Here is a 22,266-nt window from a genome sequence, read left to right on the forward strand (position 1 = left end):
TGTCAGGGCGAGAAACCACGGGAGACGGAAATTTCCATAGAAGCTCACAAGGGGTGCAAATCACGGCAAGGCAAAGATTCACGTCACGCTTTTTCTAGACCTTTCTCCTCACAAATTCCCTGGTCCTCTGTAGAGGACTTTCCTTTGTCCCGAGTATAGAAGAATGGCCCTTTGGTGGATCTGTGGAATACCAGATAGACGTCTCGTCCACTAAATATCGTCGATGGGCACAAGCGGGGCTTATCTCGACGTCTCACAACCGCACTCATCCAGAAACCCCGTAAGAGAATAATCCCGGGGCTCACTATTGCCGTTGATTCAACTGTTAGTGTTCATGTCCATGGGTCTACAGCGCTACCAGCCGTCCAACGTCCATCCATCAGAGGAGAAAAGGTGTGGCGGCGGGTCTCTGCCTCAGGTGTCCGCGACATATCAGCTCCGCGTATCTGCGGCTCTTCCTCGACTCGCGTACACTCAGTTACTCGCCTAAACCTTGGAATCCACGTCCGACCATGTACGTTCCCTATGGCAGCTGAAGCTGACAATTCTCGAGGCTCCTCCGGGGAGGACTGGAGACCGGCGGAGCCAGCCTCGTCCATTCTGGCAGCGCATTTCGCCCCACGCCTTGCAACCCAAGGACATGAGACGCATCGACTTTCCCGGGAGGCATTTTCGCAGCTCCGTCAGGAGCTCCTGGGTGAAAGATACACCCAAATTCGCATGGATGAAGGCATTACCGATATCAATAAGCTCATCTGCATCGTTCTAAAGGCTGGTCTAGAAGCGAGTCCCCCCGGCAGCGCTCCGGAGGAGGATATGGAGGGTCAAATCCTGGATTGTCTGGACATCATCCAAGCAAGCATCGACAAGGCACCCCAAGCTCTGGGGGATATCTCAGATTCCCTTATCTTGGGCGAAGATGTTCAGGCGCCCTTGTTTTCGTGGCTGATCCTACGATTGATCAGACTGGCCGGCAGGTGGCCTTCGGAAGCCGCCCAGGAAAGAATCCATGCCATCTTCACCAGCATAGCTTCTTTGCAGTACAAACAAGTCCGTTTCTCGTCTTCGTACCATGGTACCTCGGCATTCCTTCGGGCTTGTACGCTGGGTGGGTTGATGCTTCCTTCTTGGTGTTGTGGCACCAACAAAACTGACGCGTTACAGACATCTTGTGCTCCCTGGAAGTGTTCCTAGATATGGACCTGCGGAATTTCCACCCTGTCAAATTGTCTATACCTTCAAAGAAGGGATCACTTCTAGTGGACTTGGATAATTTGGGCCTTCCTCGTGGTTTGTGGAAGCGAAATTTGCCGCTAGGGTCATTTCCCCAGGCAGCCGCCCTAGCCACATCTATGCTGGCCTCTCTCAGCCCCGAGGTGACAATTCAAGGAATTCCCAAGCGGCGGAACTGCACGCTCCGCCAGAACCTTCCATGGGTGTTGAATGGATACAATCGCCTACGAAGAGTACTCGTCAGATGGCTACAAACTCCGGGTCTGAAAGTCGCCCCCGCTGAGGAACAGGTTATCTTGCAATTCCTGATATGCATGCACCGTCTTTGCGTTTCTGAGTCATCAATGGCTACTCTGTTATCTGACATGAGCCTGGCTTCCACCTGGACTCAATGCCTGGCCGAATTTCTCCCCCTCAGCATCAGCCTTCAACTGCCTGCAATCCAATCCGATTTGAGCCATTTCCTAGACGAGGTGGCTCAGGCGATAGAACAATCCAAGTCATCCGTGCCTCAATTGCGAGAATCCTTTCTGCCTGTTCTCGCGGAGGTCAAGGCTCAGAATCTTAATTTCCGAATTGTGGAGGCGTGCCTTGGGGTAAGGACCGAGCTGAACTTGGTGAGATTTGGCTTTGGCTAACCCATTCCTAGAAATCCATCCACGGTCTTCATTCCAGGCTGCTGGATAATATCACAGTTGCATTATGCCCGTCTCGCGCTTCAGCAGACTCCCATGATATCGATACATCTGCTACAAATCAAAAGCCTGGAACATTGGATCAAGGGACCAAAGAAAACGAAGAACTAATACGGGCACCAAAAAGACTATGCGTGTCTGCAGAGTCCCCCAATGAGGACTTAATCCAATTGCTTTGCGACAAACTTTCATCACTGTTGGGTTGTGAATGTGCGGCAAATCTAAAAGACTTATGTGCTGCTGTACAGTGAGTGTCTCGAAGACTTTGTTTTGTTAAAAGTGGGAAATGAACTCAACACACTTTCACAGGAACCTATACGAGGGGATTTCCGAGCCCCAGAAAACGCTATTCTTACAAGACCTGGGTAAACTTTCTTGCGCGTTGATGGGGACTTTGGTGCGAAAGCCCTCTGATGTTATTGTGCGAGATACTCTGTTCTGCCAAAGATGCGATGATGAGCAACATGAACTGAACAACAGCCCCGAGAAAGAAGTCACTGGCTACGAGGTGCTGTGGACCATGTTCAATTTCGTCCTACCTCGGCTCTCACGCACACCTGGTCCACGAATAGCTGCCATGGTTGCTTTAAGACGTATTCTGATACACTCTCCAAATATGAGCCAGATGTATCTCTCATCTGCTTGTGGAGAATTCTGCCTTCACTCTCTTCGGAGTTCTATTCGAGAGCTTCGGGTAGCAACCGGGTATGTCCTCGATTCGGCATTTGATATGGACTTAAGGCTAATATGTCTATTTAGGCACTCAGTGGTAGCATTTGTACGACCAAATCTTCAGCCAGATGTTCGCCGGGCCAACTTTGTGATCGTTTTGGAATGGCTTAAGAATCTGTCCGAGAAAGATGACATGCCTTTACAAGAGGCATGCGTCTTGACGCTATGTCGTCTGGCAAGGTCTGTTGATAAGTCCCAGGCTGCTCTCTCTTACTCTCCCAGCTCACACTGTCGCAACCAGGGTCTCGGAGGATGATGAAAAGAATATGATTCTTTTACGTCTGCTGGAGTACCTCGGCCATCCCAACCCTTACGTTTGCGCGGTGGCCTACAATGGGGTAAGTAACGCTCAAAAGTATATGGGCATCTTTTTAAGCCAGCTGTGCCTGCTTCCATTGTGCAGACTCTTCTTTTTTGTATTGCCAAGACTAACTGTCCGCACTAGCTGTCTAAACTTGCGCAGCAATTTTGCTTGACACCTGCTGGCTTGTTCCGACCGTACTGGCGAACACTTTCCGTAGCAGTTGTCAAAAACCTTCAGTCTCGCCCCTACATGGCCGAACAGCTATGTGAACTGCTCGGCATGAAAGTTGATGGCTTCCTTCGACTGACAGAGGTCCATGTACTTCCTTATTTGGTCTTGACAAGAAAGCGAGACATCATTTGCAGAATCGGAGCTAGCCGCAATGAAGGGGAATCGCCTTTTGACGTTTGTTCCGAGAAAAACAACCTCGCAGCAATCCTCGCTTTCCTTCTGGCCCAACAATCTGACAACCCAGAAGCCATGATCATGTCTCTTCTTGCGGAAATAGACCCCGCATTCAAAGGTCGCACGTTGGCTGAGTTGGTGCGAATCGAACCGATTCTCATCGCCTGTGACTTGCTGAAGAGTCTTGGGGATGCGGGGGAGCAAAACAAAGAAAGAGTGTGTATAATGATACCAGCCCCAAAAACTTACTATTGCTGCCGCAAAGCAACAGGAAACATTTTACTTACACCCCATTCGAATTTAGTTCCACCAAGCACTCCGTCGCCTTGCCACCTTCGTTCCCCGAAAATTCTTGCATGGGAGCTCTTCTAAGAACGCAGATTTATTGAGCCACTTCATCGAAGAACATGTCCTCGGTATCATCACTCAATTTGCAAACGCGATCAACGACTTTCAAGTGAGGCAAACTTTGGCCGAAAAACGACGGAACCTCAAGGCAATTGAAGAAATGATCAATATTGCTCAAGGGCATGTTAGTAATGCTTTGCCCCAGGTCTGCGCCTGTCTTCGATCTGCACTCGAGATCGAAGCATTGTGCGATCATGCTTTTTCGGCATGGAAGACATTGATTAGCTCCCTCAGTGAGGAAGATATTGAACCTCTTATCGATCAGACCTGGGCCATTGTGATCAGATACTGGGAGAGGCTGACTGATGAAAGCAAAAGGCAAGCCCATCACCTCATTGACCATATTTTGACGAGCCACCCGAATCTTGTGCGGGATACATTCAATACCATGCCTTCGCTTGCCTCTATCCCAGAATTAGCCACCTTTGAGATCACGATCAACGAATTGCGAGCGCAGATGGATGTCCGAAGTAGATTTCTAGCTCTCATACGCCGCTGCCAGAGTGAGAATGCAGCTGTTGTCGAGCAAGCTCTGCGGGAATTGATGCCTTTTCTCTCAGAGAACGAGGAGTTTTTGCATTTGTCTGTTCTCAGCGAACAACCCGATCCTGTTATTGCACAGTTAACGAGAGCACTACTGGACTGCTGTGTTAAATTCAACACCAGCTCTGACTGCATTACTCTGCTATCGTCACAATGCTTGGGTCTCGTCGGTTGCCTCGATCCAAATCGAGTGGAGACAATCAAGGAGAAGAAGGACATTCTTGTGCTGTCAAATTTTGACAGAATGGAAGAGACTGTGGAATTTATTCTCTTTTTCCTCCAACATGTGCTGGTCGAGGCATTCTTATCGGCATCTAATACGAGAGCGCAGGGATTTCTAGCATATGCAATGCAAGGCCTTCTCAAGATCTGCAATCTGAATGCGGCTGTCACTCAAAGGTCTCGCGATCTTCAAGGTGACGAGAAATATCAACGGTGGATGGAGCTTCCAGAAAGTGTCCGAAATACTCTCACCCCTTTCCTTACGTCCACTTACACTGTCACTGTTGTCGCGACCAGTTCAAAAGCCAAATATCCTTTGCTGTCACCAAAAATAACACATAGTGAATGGCTTCGGAGTTTGGTGCAAGACTTGCTCCAAACGGGAAATGGAGATAACGCAAAGCTCATATTTGCAGTGTGTAGCCGCGTCGTCAAGGGCCAAGACATATCCATTTCCTCGTTCCTTCTACCATTCTCTGCCTTGAATCGCATTGTTGGAGGTACCGAGCAGGAGCAGCAAGATCTTCAGGTTGAACTCATGAATGTCCTTTCCCATCCTCTCCCCGAGACCAACAACAATGTTCGCGAAACAATCATCAGCAGCAGCCAGGTAAGTTTCCTAAAACCATCACTCCCAGTTCGCCAGTACTAACTATGCATCATGTATAGAGTGTATTTGAGGTCTTGGACTACTTGTCGAGATGGCTACAGGGAAAGAAAAAACAGCTCAATACTCTGAACCATCAGTCATACCAGTCTAGCCGGTCTCATAAAGATGCTAGTCGAGATACACTTCTTGACAAATATGCGTCTCAGATCAAATCTGTTGAAACGCTGCTTGCTTCAATACCCCCAGAGATCATTTCTAAAAGAGCTGTTGAGTGCAAGTCCTTCTCCAGGGCTCTCTTCCACTGGGAACAATACATCAGAAAGAGTAAATCACAAACCGAACCTCAAGACCACGCCAGCTCTGAGCTACTTTATGAAAGGCTACAGGACATCTACAGCCAGATCGATGAACCCGATGGGATAGAAGGTATCTCGAGCCATTTGTCAGCCCTCAATATTGATCAACAGGTCTTGGAGCATCGAAAGGCAGGTAGATGGGCTACTGCCCAGAGCTGGTACGAACTGCAACTGGAAAAGGATCCCGACAATATTGATGCTCAATGGAATCTTGTCACTTGCCTCAAGGAGTCTGGCCAGCAAGGTAATCACCGACATCCTGAATCCCCTAGCTCTTGATAAGTTCTGGCTGACAGCTTCAAGATGCGATTGTCACCCGATTCGAGGTTCTCAAAAAAAATGAATCCGCTGCTTCTCGGTTCCTACCATTTGCAGTTGAAGCATCATGGATAACTGGCAGGTGGGATAAATTGGAGGGCTATCTGGAACTTTGCGAGAGGCAAGGAACTGGCGAGTTCAACGTTGGCATTGCATCGGCTCTCCACTCTCTTCAGCAAAAGAAGACTCCAGAATTCATTGACATCATCAATGGACTAAGACTCAGTGTGGCAAAATCTTTAACGGCCAACTCTGTTGCGTCTTTGCAGTCCTGTCATGATGACATGCTTCGATTGCATGCCTTGGCAGATGTGGAATCCATAGCTCACGCAGGAGCTGACGATTCTCATTCGTCCAAGGACTTGTTGCTGCACACCCTGAATCGGCGTTTAGATGTGCTTGGTGGTTATCTTGCTGACAAGCAGTATTTGTTGGGTTTAAGGCGAGCGACGATGGAGTTAGCGTACGTTTTCATCGAGACTGTGGAATGTATATTTATTGACACTTTATTCTAGAGGCGGCTTTGTCAACTCTGACATTTCGGGTGCTTGGCTTACCAGTGCCCATCTATCACGGAAGGGCAATTTCACCAGCCAGGCATATCACTCAATGCTGCACGCCGCACGGTTGAAAGATCGATCGGCTACCATTGAGCACGCCAGATTGCTTTGGAAGGATGGGCACCACCGAAAGGCGATCCAGACCCTGGAAGGCGCCATATCTTCTAATGAATCAAACGCTACAACATCCTCTTCTGTTGATTCCGAGGCAGCCTCTTTTCTTTCAGGCCGTGGACAGAATCAAAATGAGACTGCTGCTGTTGTATGTTTGGTTGATTTTGTACCATCCTATTGACCATACACTGAACGAAAATGCTAGGCACATCTCATGTTAGCGAAATGGACAGACCGGGCTGGACAGACGCACTCACATGCGATCGTTCAGCGATATCGAGAGGCCATCAAGCTCTACCCCAGGTATGTCGCGAGGTTGGCCTCAGTCGGTGAATAAACCTGACAGGGAAATATAGGTGGGAAAAGGCGCATTACTATTTGGGGAAACATTACAACAAGATACTCGATTTGGAGAAGGTCAAGCCCATGGGAAAGGAGGCCCAAATCTAGTATGTACCTGTATGCATTGATCCGTGGTTCATCACTAACAACTTTTTCTAGCCTGAGCGGAGAAGCCACAAAGCTCGTGATTGACAATTACCTTCGTTCGCTAACCTATGGATGTAAATACGTGTTCCAGACACTGCCTAAGCTGTTAACACTCTGGCTCGAGCACGCCTCTGTCGTTGATCAGCCAATTGACCCGAAACGAGGTGACAATGAGTAAGTGACCACTGATTTCCACTCAGGCTCGTTGCCCTTGCTAAGTCGAATTTTCAAAACAACCAGGGAGTTTCAGCGAAAGACCAAAGCTCAGCGACAGAAGAGCTTGGATGAGATACATTCCCAGCTGAAAAAATACATATCAGGTCGCCTTCAACCTGCCTTGGTAAGCTGCCACGATCCTTCCATCACATTATTTGGCAAGATTGGAATTACTTGCTGACAAATACAGCTGTTCACAATCCTTCCCCAAGTGGTAGCTCGTATCTGCCATCGCAACAACACCGTTTACGACCTTTTAGCGCGAATGGTAATAAAGGCGGTCCATAGCTTCCCGCAGCAAGGCTTGTGGACAGTCCTTGCGGTTGTCAAGTCATCCAATAAGGACCGGGCTTTTAAAGGTCAAATTTGCCTCACAAAGATTCAGGAGTACCACAACAAGTCCAAGAAAGAGTCAGCACTCTCCGATATCCGCCGCATGGTGCATGAAGGCCAGAGATTCTCCGACGAGTTGCTTCAACTGTGCCTCGCGCGTGTGGAAGAAAGAGCCTCGAGGGTCAGTCTGGCTCGAAACTTAGGTTTCAATCACAAAGTTGCTCCTTGTCGACTAGTGGTGCCTTTCCAGGCAATGTTGATTCCCAGTCTTCCTGTCAGCCATGATTCCGAATACTTGAAAAGCTTCCGGCCCTTCCCCCGGGATCCGACAACAATAGAGGGTACGTTGAACACAGGCCACTCGATCGATTCCTCAGTCTGTGCTAACTAGTTCCAGCTGTTCTCGACGATGCCCAAATCTTGAATTCTCTCCAAAAGCCCCGCAAAATCAGCATCCGAGGCTCTGACGGAAAGATCTACAATGCACTTTGCAAACCGAAGGATGATTTACGCAAAGACCAACGGCTGATGGAATTCAACAATATGATCAATCGCTTCTTGAAGCGGGACGTGGAGTCGAGCAAGCGGCGAATGTGTGCGTAACCCCCTTGTCTAACGCCGCCTTCTTTCGAGCTGACTGATAGCTAGACATTAAAACTTATGCCGTAACTCCCTTGAATGAGGAATGTGGTATCATCGAATGGGTCGACAATCTTCGCACTTTGAGAGACATTATCGTTAAACTTCTGCGCGAAAGAAGAGTCTCCCCAAATGTGAGTTTCTGTGATAACTCGTGCGGGCTTCTACCTATCCGAGCAGGCTGGCTAATGCTACGTGGATCCAACAAACAGTACACCGAGATCAGACATTACCTAGACGAAATTTGTGCGGACAAAACGTTTTCGAAGTTGCCTCTCTTCACTACGAAGATTCTAGCCAAGTAAGATCCTTCCATCCATTCTCCAATACTTCCGACACGATCTATGCTGATACAGATCCAGACTTCCTACTGTTCTTCCCGAGTGGTTCATCGAGATGTTCCCCGAAACCGAATCATGGTTCACTGCAAGGCTGCGGTATACACGGTCTTCGGCTGTGATGTCCATGGTTGGATACGTTCTAGGGTTAGTCGTACATACCCTAAGGGGGTCGAAGATATTTCGAATGCCTCGCAGTTTACCGATTCTTGTCATACTGATTAGTTGCCTCAACAGACTCGGTGATCGACATGGTGAAAATCTGTTGTTTGAAGAGGGAACAGGCGGCATTCTACATGTTGACTTCAATTGTCTTTTCGACAAGGTAAGAGTATCGCGAGATCCAGCATCATACAACGATTAATTTTATTTGGAAAGGGCCAAACCTTTGAGAAACCCGAGGTGGTTCCATTCCGCCTGACTCACAACATGGTTGATGCCTTTGGTGCATACGGTTACGATGGTAGGCGGTTCACCAGCGCTATTAAATTGGCTTCCTGCTCATGTTGTACCATTAGGACCCTTCCGGAGAACGTGCGAGATCACTCTCAACCTCCTGCGGCAAAACGAAGATGCCTTGATGACAATCCTCGAGACTTTCCTGCACGACCCGACAACAGATTTCATTGGCAAAAGAGTGAGTTTAGTGTATCGTCTACAGGGAGAGAGCCTGCTTGTTGACGTTATTTTCATCGCCATAGCGTCGTACCCACACCAATGTCCCTGACACACCAGCGGGCGTCCTAGAGGACGTTCGTCACAAACTTCGGGGATTTATGTCTAAGCAACCTATTCCATTATCTGTGGATGGGCAAGTAGACGAGCTGATCATGCAGGCAACAGACAAGAAGAATCTGGCTTCAATGTATGTCGGATGGTGTGCCTTCTTCTGAGCTTCACGAAGCTAGATCATGCTGTCGCCCCATGACTAATTTTGACGCTTCGCTCAATAATCTTGCTCCGACAGTGGGATCTTCAGATGGCAGAACGTTGCACAAATCAGAGCAGGTCACTTGGTAATAGGTTCTCTTCATTGCCATCGTAGATGTAGCAGAATTGTGAATTTGATCGGTCAAGGGAGCTAGCTAACTTTTGGATGTTCTCGATGAATCTTGTGGATTCCTTGTTTATTTTTTGTCATCCAGGGGGGCTTCACCGAACATGTGGCGCGATGACCACAGTTAACAGCTTTTGCGTGTATGTCGAAAGGATTCCGTTGGCCACATATGCTATTCACACGGGAGACTAATGTCGGTTCCGACTCCGGCTCCTCACTGGACTCCGACTCCCATCACTGCGACTGCTGTAACCATAGCTGCTGTAGCTGGGACTCCGCCGCCGCCGCTGTCGCGGGCTCTCCGGGCGATGACTACCTCGCCGCACCGGTGACCGTGACCGTGACAGAGATGGAGGCCGATATGTGTCGTGTCGTTCAGCCGGCCTTGCACGTCCATGTCTCCTGGGGGGTGAGTCCGCATATGATCCCTTGCCAAATCGAGGACGGCCGCCAGTGCCTCGGTTGGAAACTGCGGGTGGTGAGCGTGAAAATGTCCGACGAGGGAGCACAATCGAAACGTTCAGAATAGCGCCATCAAGTTGAGCTTCGTGCATATGGGCAATGGCAGCCTCGGCATCCGCTGGGTCGTGGTATAGGATATATGCAGTGCCCCGATTTGTCATGACTAGATAGAAGTAGGCAAGAATAAGCAAAGTAAAGAGGGGTTCACAAGGTCAATACAGGGTGGGTTCTTACAGGCTCTGTTCATGGGCAGGTCGAGGTATTCAATATCGCCAAAGCTGCCGAATATCTCTCGAAGGTGGTTCTCCGTAACATTCTTGGTTAGTTTTTCTACCACAATCTATGGAGGCGGCACGTTTCAGTTAAATCGACGCGTCAAGCTTCAACCCTAGTCATATCCCAGGAACTCACCTTTGCGCTTTGTGGAGGGCTTTGATCTGGGCTAGGTGAGCGACTATAACTCGCGCTCCTGTAGCGTCGACCACCTCTGCTGGGACTGCGAGAGCGGGAGCGGGATCGGGATCGACCACGGGAGGAGGATCGACTTCTACTCCTGGTACGGCGGTGGCGGGCGGGCAGCGGGCTTCGACTGGCACTTCGCGGACGCGAATCTCCCCGAGAGGATCTTGCCGGGTTGCGATCCGGGGAACGTAAGGGCGAATGGCCCCGAGGGGATCGCAAAGACATGGATGTGCAATTAGAAGGGTCGCGGTCCAAGGGGGGGAAATCGAGAGGACGCTGGAGATGTGAGGCATAAAGTGGGTGGTGAAGCGGTAGGCGAGGTCAGGAGTGGTAGGAGGGAAGGGCGCAGGGAAGTTGTACCTGCATGGCCTCAGTCACGAGTTGGCGAGGTTAAATCAAGGGCGCACAGCTGGGGTCCGCGCTAGCCGCTAGCCGCATCAGGTAATCACCTCACCCGCACCGCTTCGCCGCTTATAAACAAAAGACAGGAGATTGGTAGGTGGTTATGGCTGATACTCCACTCGATGAGCGGCTATACAACATGTGTTTCTGTACCAAGTGAGGGTTGATATATATTATACATCTCCCTGGTCAAGTTTAATGTCTATCTTCTTTCTTCCCTTTTGTTTTCGTCTATCTATTTTTGCGCGTCTCGCCATTGTTCATACTCCTGGATGACCGAGTCGGTGATCTGACGCCGCACCTGGCCTAAGGCGTATTCAAAGTGCTTCAGCTTGACATCCTGTTCCTGCTTCGTCTCCTCTTCTTCATCCAACGCTGCATCACCGGCGGTCTCGCAGATGCTGACCATTTCGGCGCCCGAATAGCCCTCGGTGCAAGCTGCCAATTCATCCAGGTCCACGTTCGGATCAACTACAGATTTGCTTGCCCAGATCCGGAGAATCTCTCGCCGGGCTTCAAAGTCTGGTGGGCCGATGTAAAAAATATTGTCAAGACGACCGGGTCGCATCAGGGCTGGGTCGAGGACGTCCGGCTTGTTCGTGGCGGCAATGACCAACACATTGCGCAATTCCTCGATACCGTCCATCTCGTTCAGCAGAGTGGTCAAAACATTGACACCCCCCTGGGAGCTGCTGCTGCGACGACCAGCAATGGCATCGATCTCATCAAAGAAGATGATACTGGGCCGTGCTGCGCGGGCCTTGCGGAAGATCTCTCTCAGCGACCGCTCAGACTCGCCAACATACATGCTCAGAATTTCTGCACCCTTGACAGCCAAGAAGTTTAGGCCAGCTTCTGTAGCCAGTGCCTTGACGGTGAGCGTCTTCGAGCACCCGGGGGGCCGTACAGAAGGACACCTTTCTTACTCTTGACATTGAGTCGGCGCATTCGTTCGGGGTGCTGTGATGAATAATTAGTCCCGAGAAAGAAGACGGACGTGAGCGCAGTGAAAGAACGATATTTACCTTGAGAGGTCTCTCCACGGCCTGCTGAAGGCGTTTTTTGATCTCATGCTGCCCTCCAATGTCCGACCACCGCACCTTTGGTGTCTCCAAGAAAACCTCCCGCATAGCCGTCGGGCGGATCTCTTGCAGGGCAGAAAGGATATCTGTCTCCCGGATGGCCAAGTCGACACGAATTTCCCCATCGCTAGGATCATCAAGCGACGGGTCCGATTCTCGATCTCGAGAGGGTGACTTCGCTGGTAGAAGCGGGGAACCTTGCTCGAGCAGCTGCCGTTGCCGAGCTTTCCGACATATCAGCTGAAGTAGAGCGAAAAGATCTGCCCCGACATATCCGTGAGTTTTTTCGGCGAGGAAATCAACGAGCTCATCGCTGAGTCCAGCAGAGACAGGCCCACGAATGGCATGGAGAATTTCAGCCCGATCCTGTGCCGTAGGAACTTGTAGCTCAATCTCAGTGCCGAGTCGGTGAGGTGTTCGGAGAGCATCGTCAACATGGTTGGGATGCCGGGTGGCCGCCACCACCAGAACGGATGCACTTCGAATCGCATCCAGGTTCTCACATAGGACAGACGCCAGGGACTGGGATTCAAGGGAAGTTCGCTTTGGTGCAATGAACTCCAGCTGATCAATCAGGATCACGCTAGGCTTAGCACGAGCAGCCTCTTGGAATGTATTGCGGAGCTTCATCTCGCTTTCGCTGGTACTTCGGCCAAGGGATGAAGCGCCAATTTTGAAGACTTGCTTCCAGCCAGCGTTCTCAATTTGCTGCAGGAGCGTCGTCTTACCTGTCCCCTTGGGACCATATAAAAGGATGCCCCGACTATGCTCGTAGAACGAGGGCATGACTGGTCTACGCGGATCAAGGTTGAAGTCAGACAGACTCTCATTGATGTCTTCAATCTGCCGCGAGAGACCACCCAAGCCCATGGGCTGAACAACGATACTGGAGAACGACTCTTTCATCCTCTCCGTTTCTGTTCCAATCGAAATCTTGGAATTTTTGGTGAAACGGAAAATGGTGCGATTTGTCCTTGAATTCTGGGCGTGTATGTGGACTACCTTAAAGCTCCGGCGCTGGCCCTTGAGCTCCAGCTCAAAAACCAGACCGGTGGTCAAAACATCGCATCGCAGGAGTTGAAACTCCAAGGTCCATTCCCAGTGGCACCGTTCATCGGTGGCTATCGGGCCATGTTTTTCGATCTTCTCGGGGTCGGAACAGTCGACCAAAATGATCGATTCGATCTCGTCGAGAGTGCCGTCGAGTTTGGTGATCGCCACTTTCTCTCCGATCTTGATTCCGTAAATATCCTGAAGAGTCCTCGATGTTTGTACAACAGTGCTCTGTATATTCTCCACTGCGGTCCAAGCAATCGCAGTCTTCGGGGCTCTTTCGGCGGATGTCAAGGTACATAGATCATCAGCGCGGAGTCTGAGAGCAGCTAGAGAGGAGGAAGACAGATAGACACGGAACGCATCCTTGAGGTCACTTCGGGCCTGCTTCGTTAGCGGTCGAACGGTGAAACTGCGGACATCGGCCATGTTTTTGTACTGTTAATGGAACATAAAGCACACACGTAGCCACGCGAGTTGGTAAATTAGCGATTCCGTATCGCCACTAATGCTCGATGGCTGATTTCAAATCTTGGAAGGGGGCAGAGGCAAGGCTTTCGATTCCTGGGTCCGTCCCTGGGAGTTAGCAAAGTATTTCATGAGTCGGTCGAAATTGACAACGCGCACTGGTCTTATTCTCAGGACCGCGCAGCGCGGGGAGTCGGTCTGCAGTATCAATCTCCCAGTCTTTGCGGGCGAATTTCCAGGGCGGGCAGAGCCAAGTACCCCTTCAATCGTGAAAGGCTGACAATCGTCAAGGACCAGAAATTTGAAGTGGGGTGAAGTTGGAGGAGTGGGATTGATCGCATTGAAAATCAGGTGGTGGGACCTTATCGGGCCGCCGATACGCAAGAAAAAAGAGTGGGTCAGGAGGACAAGCGCCAAGTGCGAGCAGCGGCAATCGTTAGGAGGATGTACGGAGTAATAACAGTACGGTGCACTCCGTACATACTGTAAGCGTCACATAGTGCGCTCCGGAGCTAGATGAGTGGAAGGGCATTCCTTTCTACAGTCAGGACGAGGCTGACAAGAGGTTGAACTGAAGAAGAGACCCTGCAGGAAGCATTGACCAAATAAATAACATTCTCCATAACATGGAAAGGCATCAAAGATCAGAACTACTACTCGGCCTAAAAAACATCAAAGAGACAGTTTGCCACTGGCTATGGACATATATGTATGATACTCGATTGTAACGGGCGCCAACTCTCCATAGAAACTGGACATTCGAATCTTAGCATATGAAATTGCAGGCAAAAGGATATGTGGCAGCTGCGCAGGAAACGACCAAGTGCGGCACGAGAAAGAGACCAAAACACACACACACACACAGAGACACGCGGGAAAGTAAAAGGAAACGGTGGAAATAGCACAATAAGAGATGGTAGTGGTACAGGGTCTAGCAACACTTCCCTCCCGTGCTACCGTTCAAACCCGACCCCTGATCTATAGGGACCCCTGAAGCACCCCCATGTTCGGTCTTCGAAGTATCCATGCCCTTCTTAATATCCGATGCAAGGCTATAGAACGCCTTCTCGATGTTGATGTTATTCTTCGCGGAGACCTCCAAGAAGGGAATGCCAAGTTCGTCGGCTAACTGCTGGCCCTGCTCGGTTGAAACGGCCCTCTTCTCCTCCCAGTCACACTTGTTTCCAATCAGAATCTTGTGAACTCCTTCGCTGGCGTGTTGCTCGACGTTTGAAAACCAGGTTCGGATGTCTATTCACGATGGTTAGACCAGTTGGCCCATAATTCCCGGTGAAACCACCCAAAAGAGGGAGGAGGGAGGAAGGCAGAGAGGAAGGTCTATACTTACTCTGGAAAGAGCGTTCATCAGTCACGTCGTAGACCAGGAGAATGCCCATCGCACCGCGATAGTAGGCGGTCGTAATGGTACGGAAGCGTTCCTGGCCCGCCGTGTCCCAAATCTGCAGCTTCACCCGCTTGCCATCCAACTCGATCGTACGGATCTTGAAGTCGATTCCAATGGTCGTAATGAAGGAGGGGGTGAACGAGTCTTCGCTGAAGCGCAATAGACAGCACGACTTCCCCACACCGGAATCCCCGATCAACAGCAACTTGATCTGTAACCCATCCTCAGTCAGATGCTGCATCGACGAGGCCATAAATGCTGGGAAATACTCACCAGGAAGTCATAATTCCGTGTGCCAGCCATGATGGGGTGGTTTGTTTGTCGGTCGGGTTGACAGGGTCGTTATTCCCAGATAGGAGATGATCAAGACGGGTGGCAGGGTCCACGAATGAGCAGAGTAGAGTATCGGTTTCACTGGCAGCTATCGCAGTCGGGAAGTAGATGTCCACCGAAAGTAATCGTAAAGTGAATCGCAGCCACCTGAGGTGAAGGAGACAGGTCTCAGTGCGACCAGGGACTCTATCAGGAGCGCTGGGTTAGCGGTGCAGAACTCGCCCACCAGTGCAGGAAGGCAGGTGATCAAATAAAAGAGGTTCAGAGATTTGAGATCAGCCCCAAAACCAAGCATACAACAATCAAGAGAGGGAAAGAAGGGAGGGGGATGGAAGAGTGGTCAACACCAAGCGGAGTGATGACGGCGCTACGACCTAGGACTGCGATCGATGCCCCATTATGTAAGCAGCCCCGACCCCAGCACAACAGCCTTGGAAGTTACGGTGTAGAGAGGTGAGGGTTTCAGGGACTTATATCTTGAGTCTTTCAGTCTCTGTTTAGTCTCGAATGAGCAGTGATACCGATAACTAGGCATGCGTATATAGATTTGGAAATGTCGCCCGGGCTTCGGGAGCCAATTACTACCATACACATTCGTTCCATGAAGGGTTTACAAACTACTCGGTCGAACAAGATTGCACAGCCCAAAGTGCAATAACCGCATCGAGGAGAATGGCAATCATGGAATCTCGCGTGATCCTGACCAATGGTTGGCAGGGTACATGATTGGATTGTGCACAATATGCTATGTGATATCAGGTACCCCATCCTCCTAATGGAAGTATGCCCATCTCATCCTCTCAACAACCCGCAGTTGCTTGTCGACGCCACTCTGGACGTCAAGCAGGTCTTGGATGTCTTCCCGGAATTCCTGGTATTGTATACCTCCGAGGACTGTCTTGATTTTCTGGAGGAGATCTTCTGCCTCACATATAAGTCGCCCCGATTCCTTGTAGGAGACCGTCCCATCAGGGGACCGGGCGGATGTGAGGATGCGAGTCACGTTTCTGATCCATCAGCTAGTTGCACACCTCACTAATCCAATGGGTTGATATGCTTACCGTAGCCCACGGCGGAGCGCATGCTGTTTCTTCCCTCTTTGTAGACCCCGACGGTTGCCAAAGAGGCCAATCAGCCACCGCAGAGCGGAATACGAAACCAAAATTCCAGGCGTCAGCCCAACGAACCTGGACAACAGCGTTAGATGATGTCTGCCAGAAGAAAGCAAAGCCGAGAGGGGAGGGAGGAAGGAAACAGGGTAAGCTAGGAGATGCCAAAGAAAGACGCCTACCCAAAAACAAGTTCTTGACTCTTCAGGAGAGCATTGATGCCACTGATGGCAATTTCCACATCGACCTTAGTCTTCTGAATCTGAATCAAAAGAGCCCGCACCAGATCGCCTCGAACAGTGCCTACAAAGGGCGTCCGGAGATCGCGCTCATAGGCTTTGAGCACCGGTGTCAAATCACCCTCCTTGACTGCATTCGCAATGGCTGTCGTGTCTTCCGCGGGCAGTTGTCCCTGGCTGAGGTCGGGCCGATCGCGGACAAAGTCAATGACCATACGCTCCAGGCTGGCCCGGTCGGCCACCAAGCTGTTTTTACTCATGATGGCAATCTCACTTTTCTCGTCGTGTCGGATAGTTCCGATGAGTTTGCGAATGGGTTCCACCACCCAATTGCCGCCAAAGTCAACGATCGTGGATCCAATATCCATGATCCATTGTAGGATTTGGTCCTGTCGATGAGCAATGAATCTCAGGGAGAGGCTACTGGACAAGACCGCTAGCGATGCGGGGATCCAGTACCGAGTCACTCGCGAGGGGCGCCCGTGCAAAACAACAAATGCCGACATCGAGGCCGTGTGAGCTGGCAGTTGAGCTCGAAGGAGGTACACCACCCGCTCAATCAAACGAACTGGGGGTTGGGTGGAGAACGGACCACTGCCCTGCATTTGCATGCTGGACCTATCGTCTTCCATGACAGCGAATACCCGCTTCTCAAAATCCGCCGCACTCGACTGACTGATTGCCTGGTGCAAAATGGCTTCTGTGAGAGCCACAATTCTGGTAACCGTCTCTTGCCACTGGTCCCGAGAAACCCGATCGGCATTGCTCGCGAGGTCTTCTATTTGGAAGGCACGCCACCCTTCCATGAGCAGGCCCAGGCTGCTGGTATGAATGTCCCTCATGGCCAACAGGTGGTCTCTCTTCTGTCGGATTTCTGACCGACAAGATCGGATGGGAGAAGACCAGTTTAGTCGAATCGGATACTCCGACATGCTCTGTCTAGCAATTTGGTAGAACTGCGCCCAGCGAGCAGCAATTGACCGCGACAGGGATTCGGACGACACAGTCTGCATGGTTCGGAAAGAAGAGAGGTCCTTTGTCCAGTGCCAAAGTCGCACAGGGGTGGTCTGCGCCGTATAGATACCACTATTCCAGACCGATCCAAGTACGGCGTTCCAGTAGTAGATCTCTTCCTGGAGCTGAAGCGTGTAATCCAGGAGGGAGTGCATCACTAGCCCGGATGCCTGAACCGCCGCCTTGGCGGCAACCAGCCATAGATAGTCCGATACATGCTCCTCGGCCTGGGACTCGGTCTCAGTCCTGGCCACTGCGGAGAGGGGGTATTGAAACGTCCCAGTCGAATCTGCCAGCAAATCTGCGAGGCGAATAGCCGGAAGGAAGGGCTGAGTCTTAGACGTCACCGAGATGGAGCCGATGACATTTTGGAGGCGACGAATGTGCGGAGGGGGAGCATCTTGGGTATACAGGAGCTTCTCCGGACGAGTGATCTGCTGCTGCAGGCGGTCGAGCTGGGAGTTGACGCTGCAGGCCGTTCTAAATGGAACAAGCAAGTACAATACGAGTCAGCTGAAGATGAAGGAGGCAGGATCGGATCACCTCAGAGAGGTAGCAAAATGGAAGGGATCATAAGACATACTCCTGGACAATCGACATGGCGCCTGGCAGAGCTTGGACTGGGACGGCATCGGCGTCGGCGTCGGCGTCGGCGTCTGTGTGGGCGCATTGTGGCATGGCGTCATGGTGCAAACGAGACAAACCCCTAGAGGGAGCGCGTACGGGAGGCAAACAGTGCAAACCGCACCATGTCGTACTCGCGCCTACACAGTACAGTGTATCCCGACACCACCTGATCTGCTCGGCTCGGGAAGAGGACTCTGTTGCTCGTCAAGGATTAGCTAGTTGTTTAGTTTAGGTAGGTAGTTAACTTTCTCACTAATTAGTTAGCCTACTGTACATTCCTTACTAATAATCATTCACTGTACTGCTATTGTTTCTCAGGTTTCCCTTGTTATGCATGGTGTCGGGCTCTGAAACTACACTGCACGTGAATGCGGTAGAGAGCCAGAGACAAGTCACGAGTATGCCTCCGTTTCCAGTTTCCATAGGAAGGCTCTGGTCACTGATTTGCTTCTCACTGGATCGGTTGTACGCCTATATCCTCGGTGGTGTCGACAGAAGTGTCCATAGTAGGATCCTCACAGTGATCGCCAAGGATAGGTGTGTCGGTATCCTCTCCCAGCCACTCTCTGCTTACCTATGACTCGCGTTTCAGAGGCACCGGAGCCGTGGGCTCTCCGCATGGGCTGAGCAGGCGATCACAGCGGGGCCAGCAAGCGCCATCCTGCATGGCCTAACGGGGGCAGGACTGTCCAGGCCGGGGCCAACCAGAGGGCCGCAAATCCGCATTATTCGCCCGGTGGAGCTCGGATGATGATCGGCTCGCAGTGGCCTTACCAGATGGGAGGCTCCGGGCGGCTGATGGTTGGTCCTTGAACTGCGTGACCCCTTTTTAGCTGGGTGCAAACCAGCCAAACCAGCCAAACCAGCGAGACCAGGCTCAGGGGGAAAGCACCAAGAAAACGGGTCTCGCCACTTCGGGAATGGCCCGCCCTGCCGCCCTGCTCGCAAGAAATAATAATTGCTGCATTTCCACTCTTCCCTTCCCACCCCCTCCTCCCTGTGGACTGGTGATTCTTCATCTCTCTCCCTCGCTCTTCTTCCAACTTCCAATTACTCCCTTCTTTCACCACCCTTAACCCTTCTCTTTCTTCCCCTCCCCCTTCCCCTCGGTCACATAGTTCGCCTGGAGCGTGGCCCTTGCCCACGGGAAACCATACAATGTACGTGAAATTCTTTCGGCTTTCTCCCCTCTCCTCCTCGAGTCCGGTTCCCTAACTTTTCCTCTTTGGACGTCCCTCAGGAACTCGACGATTTTGTCTTCGGGCACCTACTGGGGCCAGTTCGAGGAGATTGGCAAGTACAATGCCAACCTGAATGTCGCTGAGCGGCTGTGGGCTGCATGGTACGCATGGATGCAGAACGATGTCCTGGCCACCGGAATCATGTCCTTCGCGATGCACGAGCTGGTCTACTTTGGTCGCTCGCTACCATGGATCTTCATCGATAGCTTGGGTCTATTCAAGGGCTACAAGATTCAGAGTGTGAGTACATATCGAAATCCGGCATTCCCTCGTCGTCAGGCAGGGAAGAGGGAGCCATTGGCTAATCTCGGGGTAGAGCAAAATCCCCTCGTTGCGCGAACAGTGGGACTGTGCCAAGTTCGTGCTCCTGAGTCACTTTACCGTGGAGCTGCCGCAGATCTGGTAAGATTGCCTCCTCTCATCAACCCCTTCTCTGGCGGTGGGCCGGCGAACTAAATGTCCTTGCTCGGCAGGCTCTTCCATCCTATGGCCCAATACTTTGGTCTCACGACTTCGGTTCCCTTTCCCTCCCTGTGGACCATGGCCTACCAGATCGCGATTTTCTTTGTGATGGAGGACACCTGGCATTACTTCTCCCACCGTGCCTTGCACTGGGGCCCCCTCTACAAGGCGATTCACAAGATTCATCATCAGTACTCTGCACCATTCGGCCTAGCTGCCGAGTATGCATCCCCGATTGAGGTCATGATTCTGGGCTTTGGGACAGTCGGCTGCCCGATTCTCTGGTGTGCCTTCACCGGTGATTTGCACATTCTCACAATGTACATTTGGATCGTTCTGCGCTTGTTCCAGGCCATCGACGCGCACAGCGGCTATGAGTTCCCCTGGAGCCTGCACCACTTCCTGCCCTTCTGGGCCGGTGCGGATCACCATGATCTTCACCACGAGAAGTTCATTGGCAATTATTCCAGCAGCTTCCGGTGGTGGGACTATGTCCTGGACACTGAGTACACTCCCGACTCGTTGAAGCGGCGGAGAGAGAATAAGGTATCGACGAATAAGGCTCAGTGAGCCGGTTTGTCTGCTTATTCACCCCATGTCGGACAGGATTGGGTTGTACACTGCTCTAGGATCCACGTGGGGGGATTTTTCTTATTCTCGCTTTTCTTGTTCTCTCGTATCTCTCTGTTGATCCCTTGGGAGTTGTGGATGCAGCTTTGGGTTGCCGAAACGAAAACAGTGCTCATAGTGCTCTCTCGGAAGGCACGCAAGCGCGGGATCCTACACACCTGGTTGGGAGACTTACTTGCCAGGCAAGGTCACGAGTATCTCGTGCTTTCATCCAATGCCACCCTGCGACCCTCAGTAGCCGATGTTTTGATGTATCTATTTAATCTTGTTATGAATACCCGGCGCAGAGATCCCGGAACAATGAAACTTGCATATTAGACAATCTTACTGTGCGACCCTCATAATAGATTCCGGAGAGATTCACCTTGACCGACTTCTCGGTCGCAGAAGATCCTACAGGTGCAGATGGCAGATCCCAGTTAGATTGTGGTCCTGGTCCTGGTCCTGGTCCTTTGCTGGCAACATCACATTCCAACGATGGAGATGAGCAAGGTAATCCGATTATTCCGCGCTTCGATATCGAGCGCCTACGCTATATTAGTTGGTACGCTGTGCGCGTTGACCATGGTTATTCTTCGCCCACGTGCAGCCAGATGGAATCTAGGAGAGCCTTCTCCTAGGACACAGGTGCTGGGATTCTATCGAGAAAATAGAGGGTGGTAAATCTAAATGAAATGAGGTAATGTCGACAGGTACTTCACAAGAGCGGTTCCACAAGGCCAACTTCAGCAATTATAGGAATCTCAACAATCTATGTCCAAGGTCCAAGAAGTGGTAAAGTGATGGGGACCAGATAACCAAATTAATAGAGATAGACGTAGCAAACACACCTGGAGGGAACCTGTCTCGTCACCTATGGGCTGGGTGCAAGAAGAAGTTTAAGTAGCTATAGAAGATCGAATGGTCGAGCCCAAGCATACAGAATGACAAAAGGAGGTATCCAAAAGGTGATGTTGATGTTTGTGGCTAGAGGCTTTCCTATAGTAAGTTTAACCTTTGATTCTCATTTTAAAATGACCTGGGTAGAGGGCAATATAGGATCTGAGTAAAATACAAAAAGAGGCAAAAGAAAACAACGTTCCCTCGAACCGGAATCGAGCCGGTGACCTTTCGGTTATATGATGATCCATTACAGCCGAACGTGATATCCAACTACACCATCGAGGGTTTAATTGTGGATGGAATTTTCGCTAAAAATAACTATAAGTAGGTTTCCATCTAAGATATCATTTAATTACTAGTACATAGGCTTTATATAATACTACCTATTATAAGAAAAATATATCTAGACATATAGTTAATAGAGTCTAGTAACTATCTATATAAGGAAATTTCATATCCTCTTCTCTTCTCTTAGTAGGAAGTAGCTTCTATAAATCATTATTTATTACTAATGGAAATATGACTAGGCTCAGTGGATTTTCATATATCATTCCTATATATAAAAGGGTAGTAGGGAATGATATAAACAGAGTAGTATAAAAAGAAGGAAAAATAAATACAATGTTCCCTCGAACCGGAATCGAGCCGGTGACCTTTCGGTTATATGATCCATTACAGCCGAACGTGATATCCAACTACACCATCGAGGGTTTGATTGCGGTGAATGGGCCGCCAAAGGCTTCAGGTGGATGTATATCAAAGCGAAAATATCAAGCTTTGCCTAAGTTTATGTTCATGAAAAATGGCCTAAGCCAATATACAG

At 50.5% G+C, this 22,266-nt stretch overlaps 6 protein-coding genes across 6 annotated transcripts; 2 read left to right on the plus strand and 4 right to left on the minus strand.

Moving 5' to 3' along the window:
- Positions 1-525: 525 nt before the first annotated feature.
- atrA (protein kinase MEC1) lies at positions 526-10,101 on the plus strand (the record flags this gene model as incomplete). The annotated part of the gene is made up of 25 exons (XM_056683500.1): positions 526-1,108; positions 1,165-1,829; positions 1,883-2,175; positions 2,238-2,633; positions 2,688-2,840; positions 2,902-2,998; positions 3,106-3,585; positions 3,674-5,152; positions 5,212-5,752; positions 5,812-6,289; positions 6,342-6,648; positions 6,706-6,803; positions 6,857-6,949; positions 7,002-7,163; positions 7,230-7,329; positions 7,396-7,879; positions 7,936-8,133; positions 8,187-8,311; positions 8,390-8,478; positions 8,540-8,662; positions 8,753-8,840; positions 8,894-8,978; positions 9,034-9,152; positions 9,217-9,380; positions 9,840-10,101. The coding sequence occupies 25 exons, from the start codon at positions 526-528 to the stop codon at positions 10,099-10,101; spliced, it is 7,662 nt and encodes a 2,553-aa protein (XP_056547106.1).
- Positions 10,102-10,297: 196 nt separating this feature from the next.
- N7482_001376 (uncharacterized protein) lies at positions 10,298-10,856 on the minus strand (the record flags this gene model as incomplete). The annotated part of the gene is made up of 2 exons (XM_056683501.1): positions 10,446-10,856; positions 10,298-10,364 (listed from the first exon to the last, which is right to left on the minus strand). Exons 1-2 carry the CDS (start codon positions 10,787-10,789, stop codon positions 10,298-10,300), a joined length of 411 nt encoding a protein of 136 aa, XP_056547107.1. The 5' UTR covers positions 10,790-10,856.
- A 277-nt stretch (positions 10,857-11,133) lies between these two features.
- Positions 11,134-13,462, minus strand: N7482_001377 (putative AAA family ATPase; the record flags this gene model as incomplete). Its single annotated transcript, XM_056683502.1, has 2 exons — positions 11,134-11,781; positions 11,924-13,462. 2 exons carry the CDS (start codon positions 13,460-13,462, stop codon positions 11,134-11,136), a joined length of 2,187 nt encoding a protein of 728 aa, XP_056547108.1.
- A 970-nt stretch (positions 13,463-14,432) lies between these two features.
- Positions 14,433-15,209, minus strand: srgA (Rab family GTPase srgA; the record flags this gene model as incomplete). Its single annotated transcript, XM_056683503.1, has 3 exons — positions 14,433-14,752; positions 14,850-15,117; positions 15,180-15,209. The coding sequence occupies 3 exons, from the start codon at positions 15,207-15,209 to the stop codon at positions 14,433-14,435; spliced, it is 618 nt and encodes a 205-aa protein (XP_056547109.1).
- Positions 15,210-16,011: 802 nt separating this feature from the next.
- On the minus strand, positions 16,012-18,279 carry N7482_001379 (NCA2 family protein; the record flags this gene model as incomplete). Its single annotated transcript, XM_056683504.1, has 4 exons — positions 16,012-16,246; positions 16,301-16,426; positions 16,531-18,081; positions 18,185-18,279. The coding sequence occupies 4 exons, from the start codon at positions 18,277-18,279 to the stop codon at positions 16,012-16,014; spliced, it is 2,007 nt and encodes a 668-aa protein (XP_056547110.1).
- A 71-nt stretch (positions 18,280-18,350) lies between these two features.
- Positions 18,351-20,501, plus strand: N7482_001380 (sterol desaturase family protein; the record flags this gene model as incomplete). Its single annotated transcript, XM_056683505.1, has 4 exons — positions 18,351-18,379; positions 19,469-19,709; positions 19,786-19,871; positions 19,943-20,501. The coding sequence occupies 4 exons, from the start codon at positions 18,351-18,353 to the stop codon at positions 20,499-20,501; spliced, it is 915 nt and encodes a 304-aa protein (XP_056547111.1).
- Positions 20,502-22,266: the final 1,765 nt, after the last annotated feature.

Source organism: Penicillium canariense (assembly GCF_028826845.1).
Source record: "Penicillium canariense strain IBT 26290 chromosome Unknown utg000001l_segment0_segment0, whole genome shotgun sequence".
NCBI classification, from domain to species: Eukaryota; Fungi; Ascomycota; class Eurotiomycetes; order Eurotiales; family Aspergillaceae; genus Penicillium; species Penicillium canariense.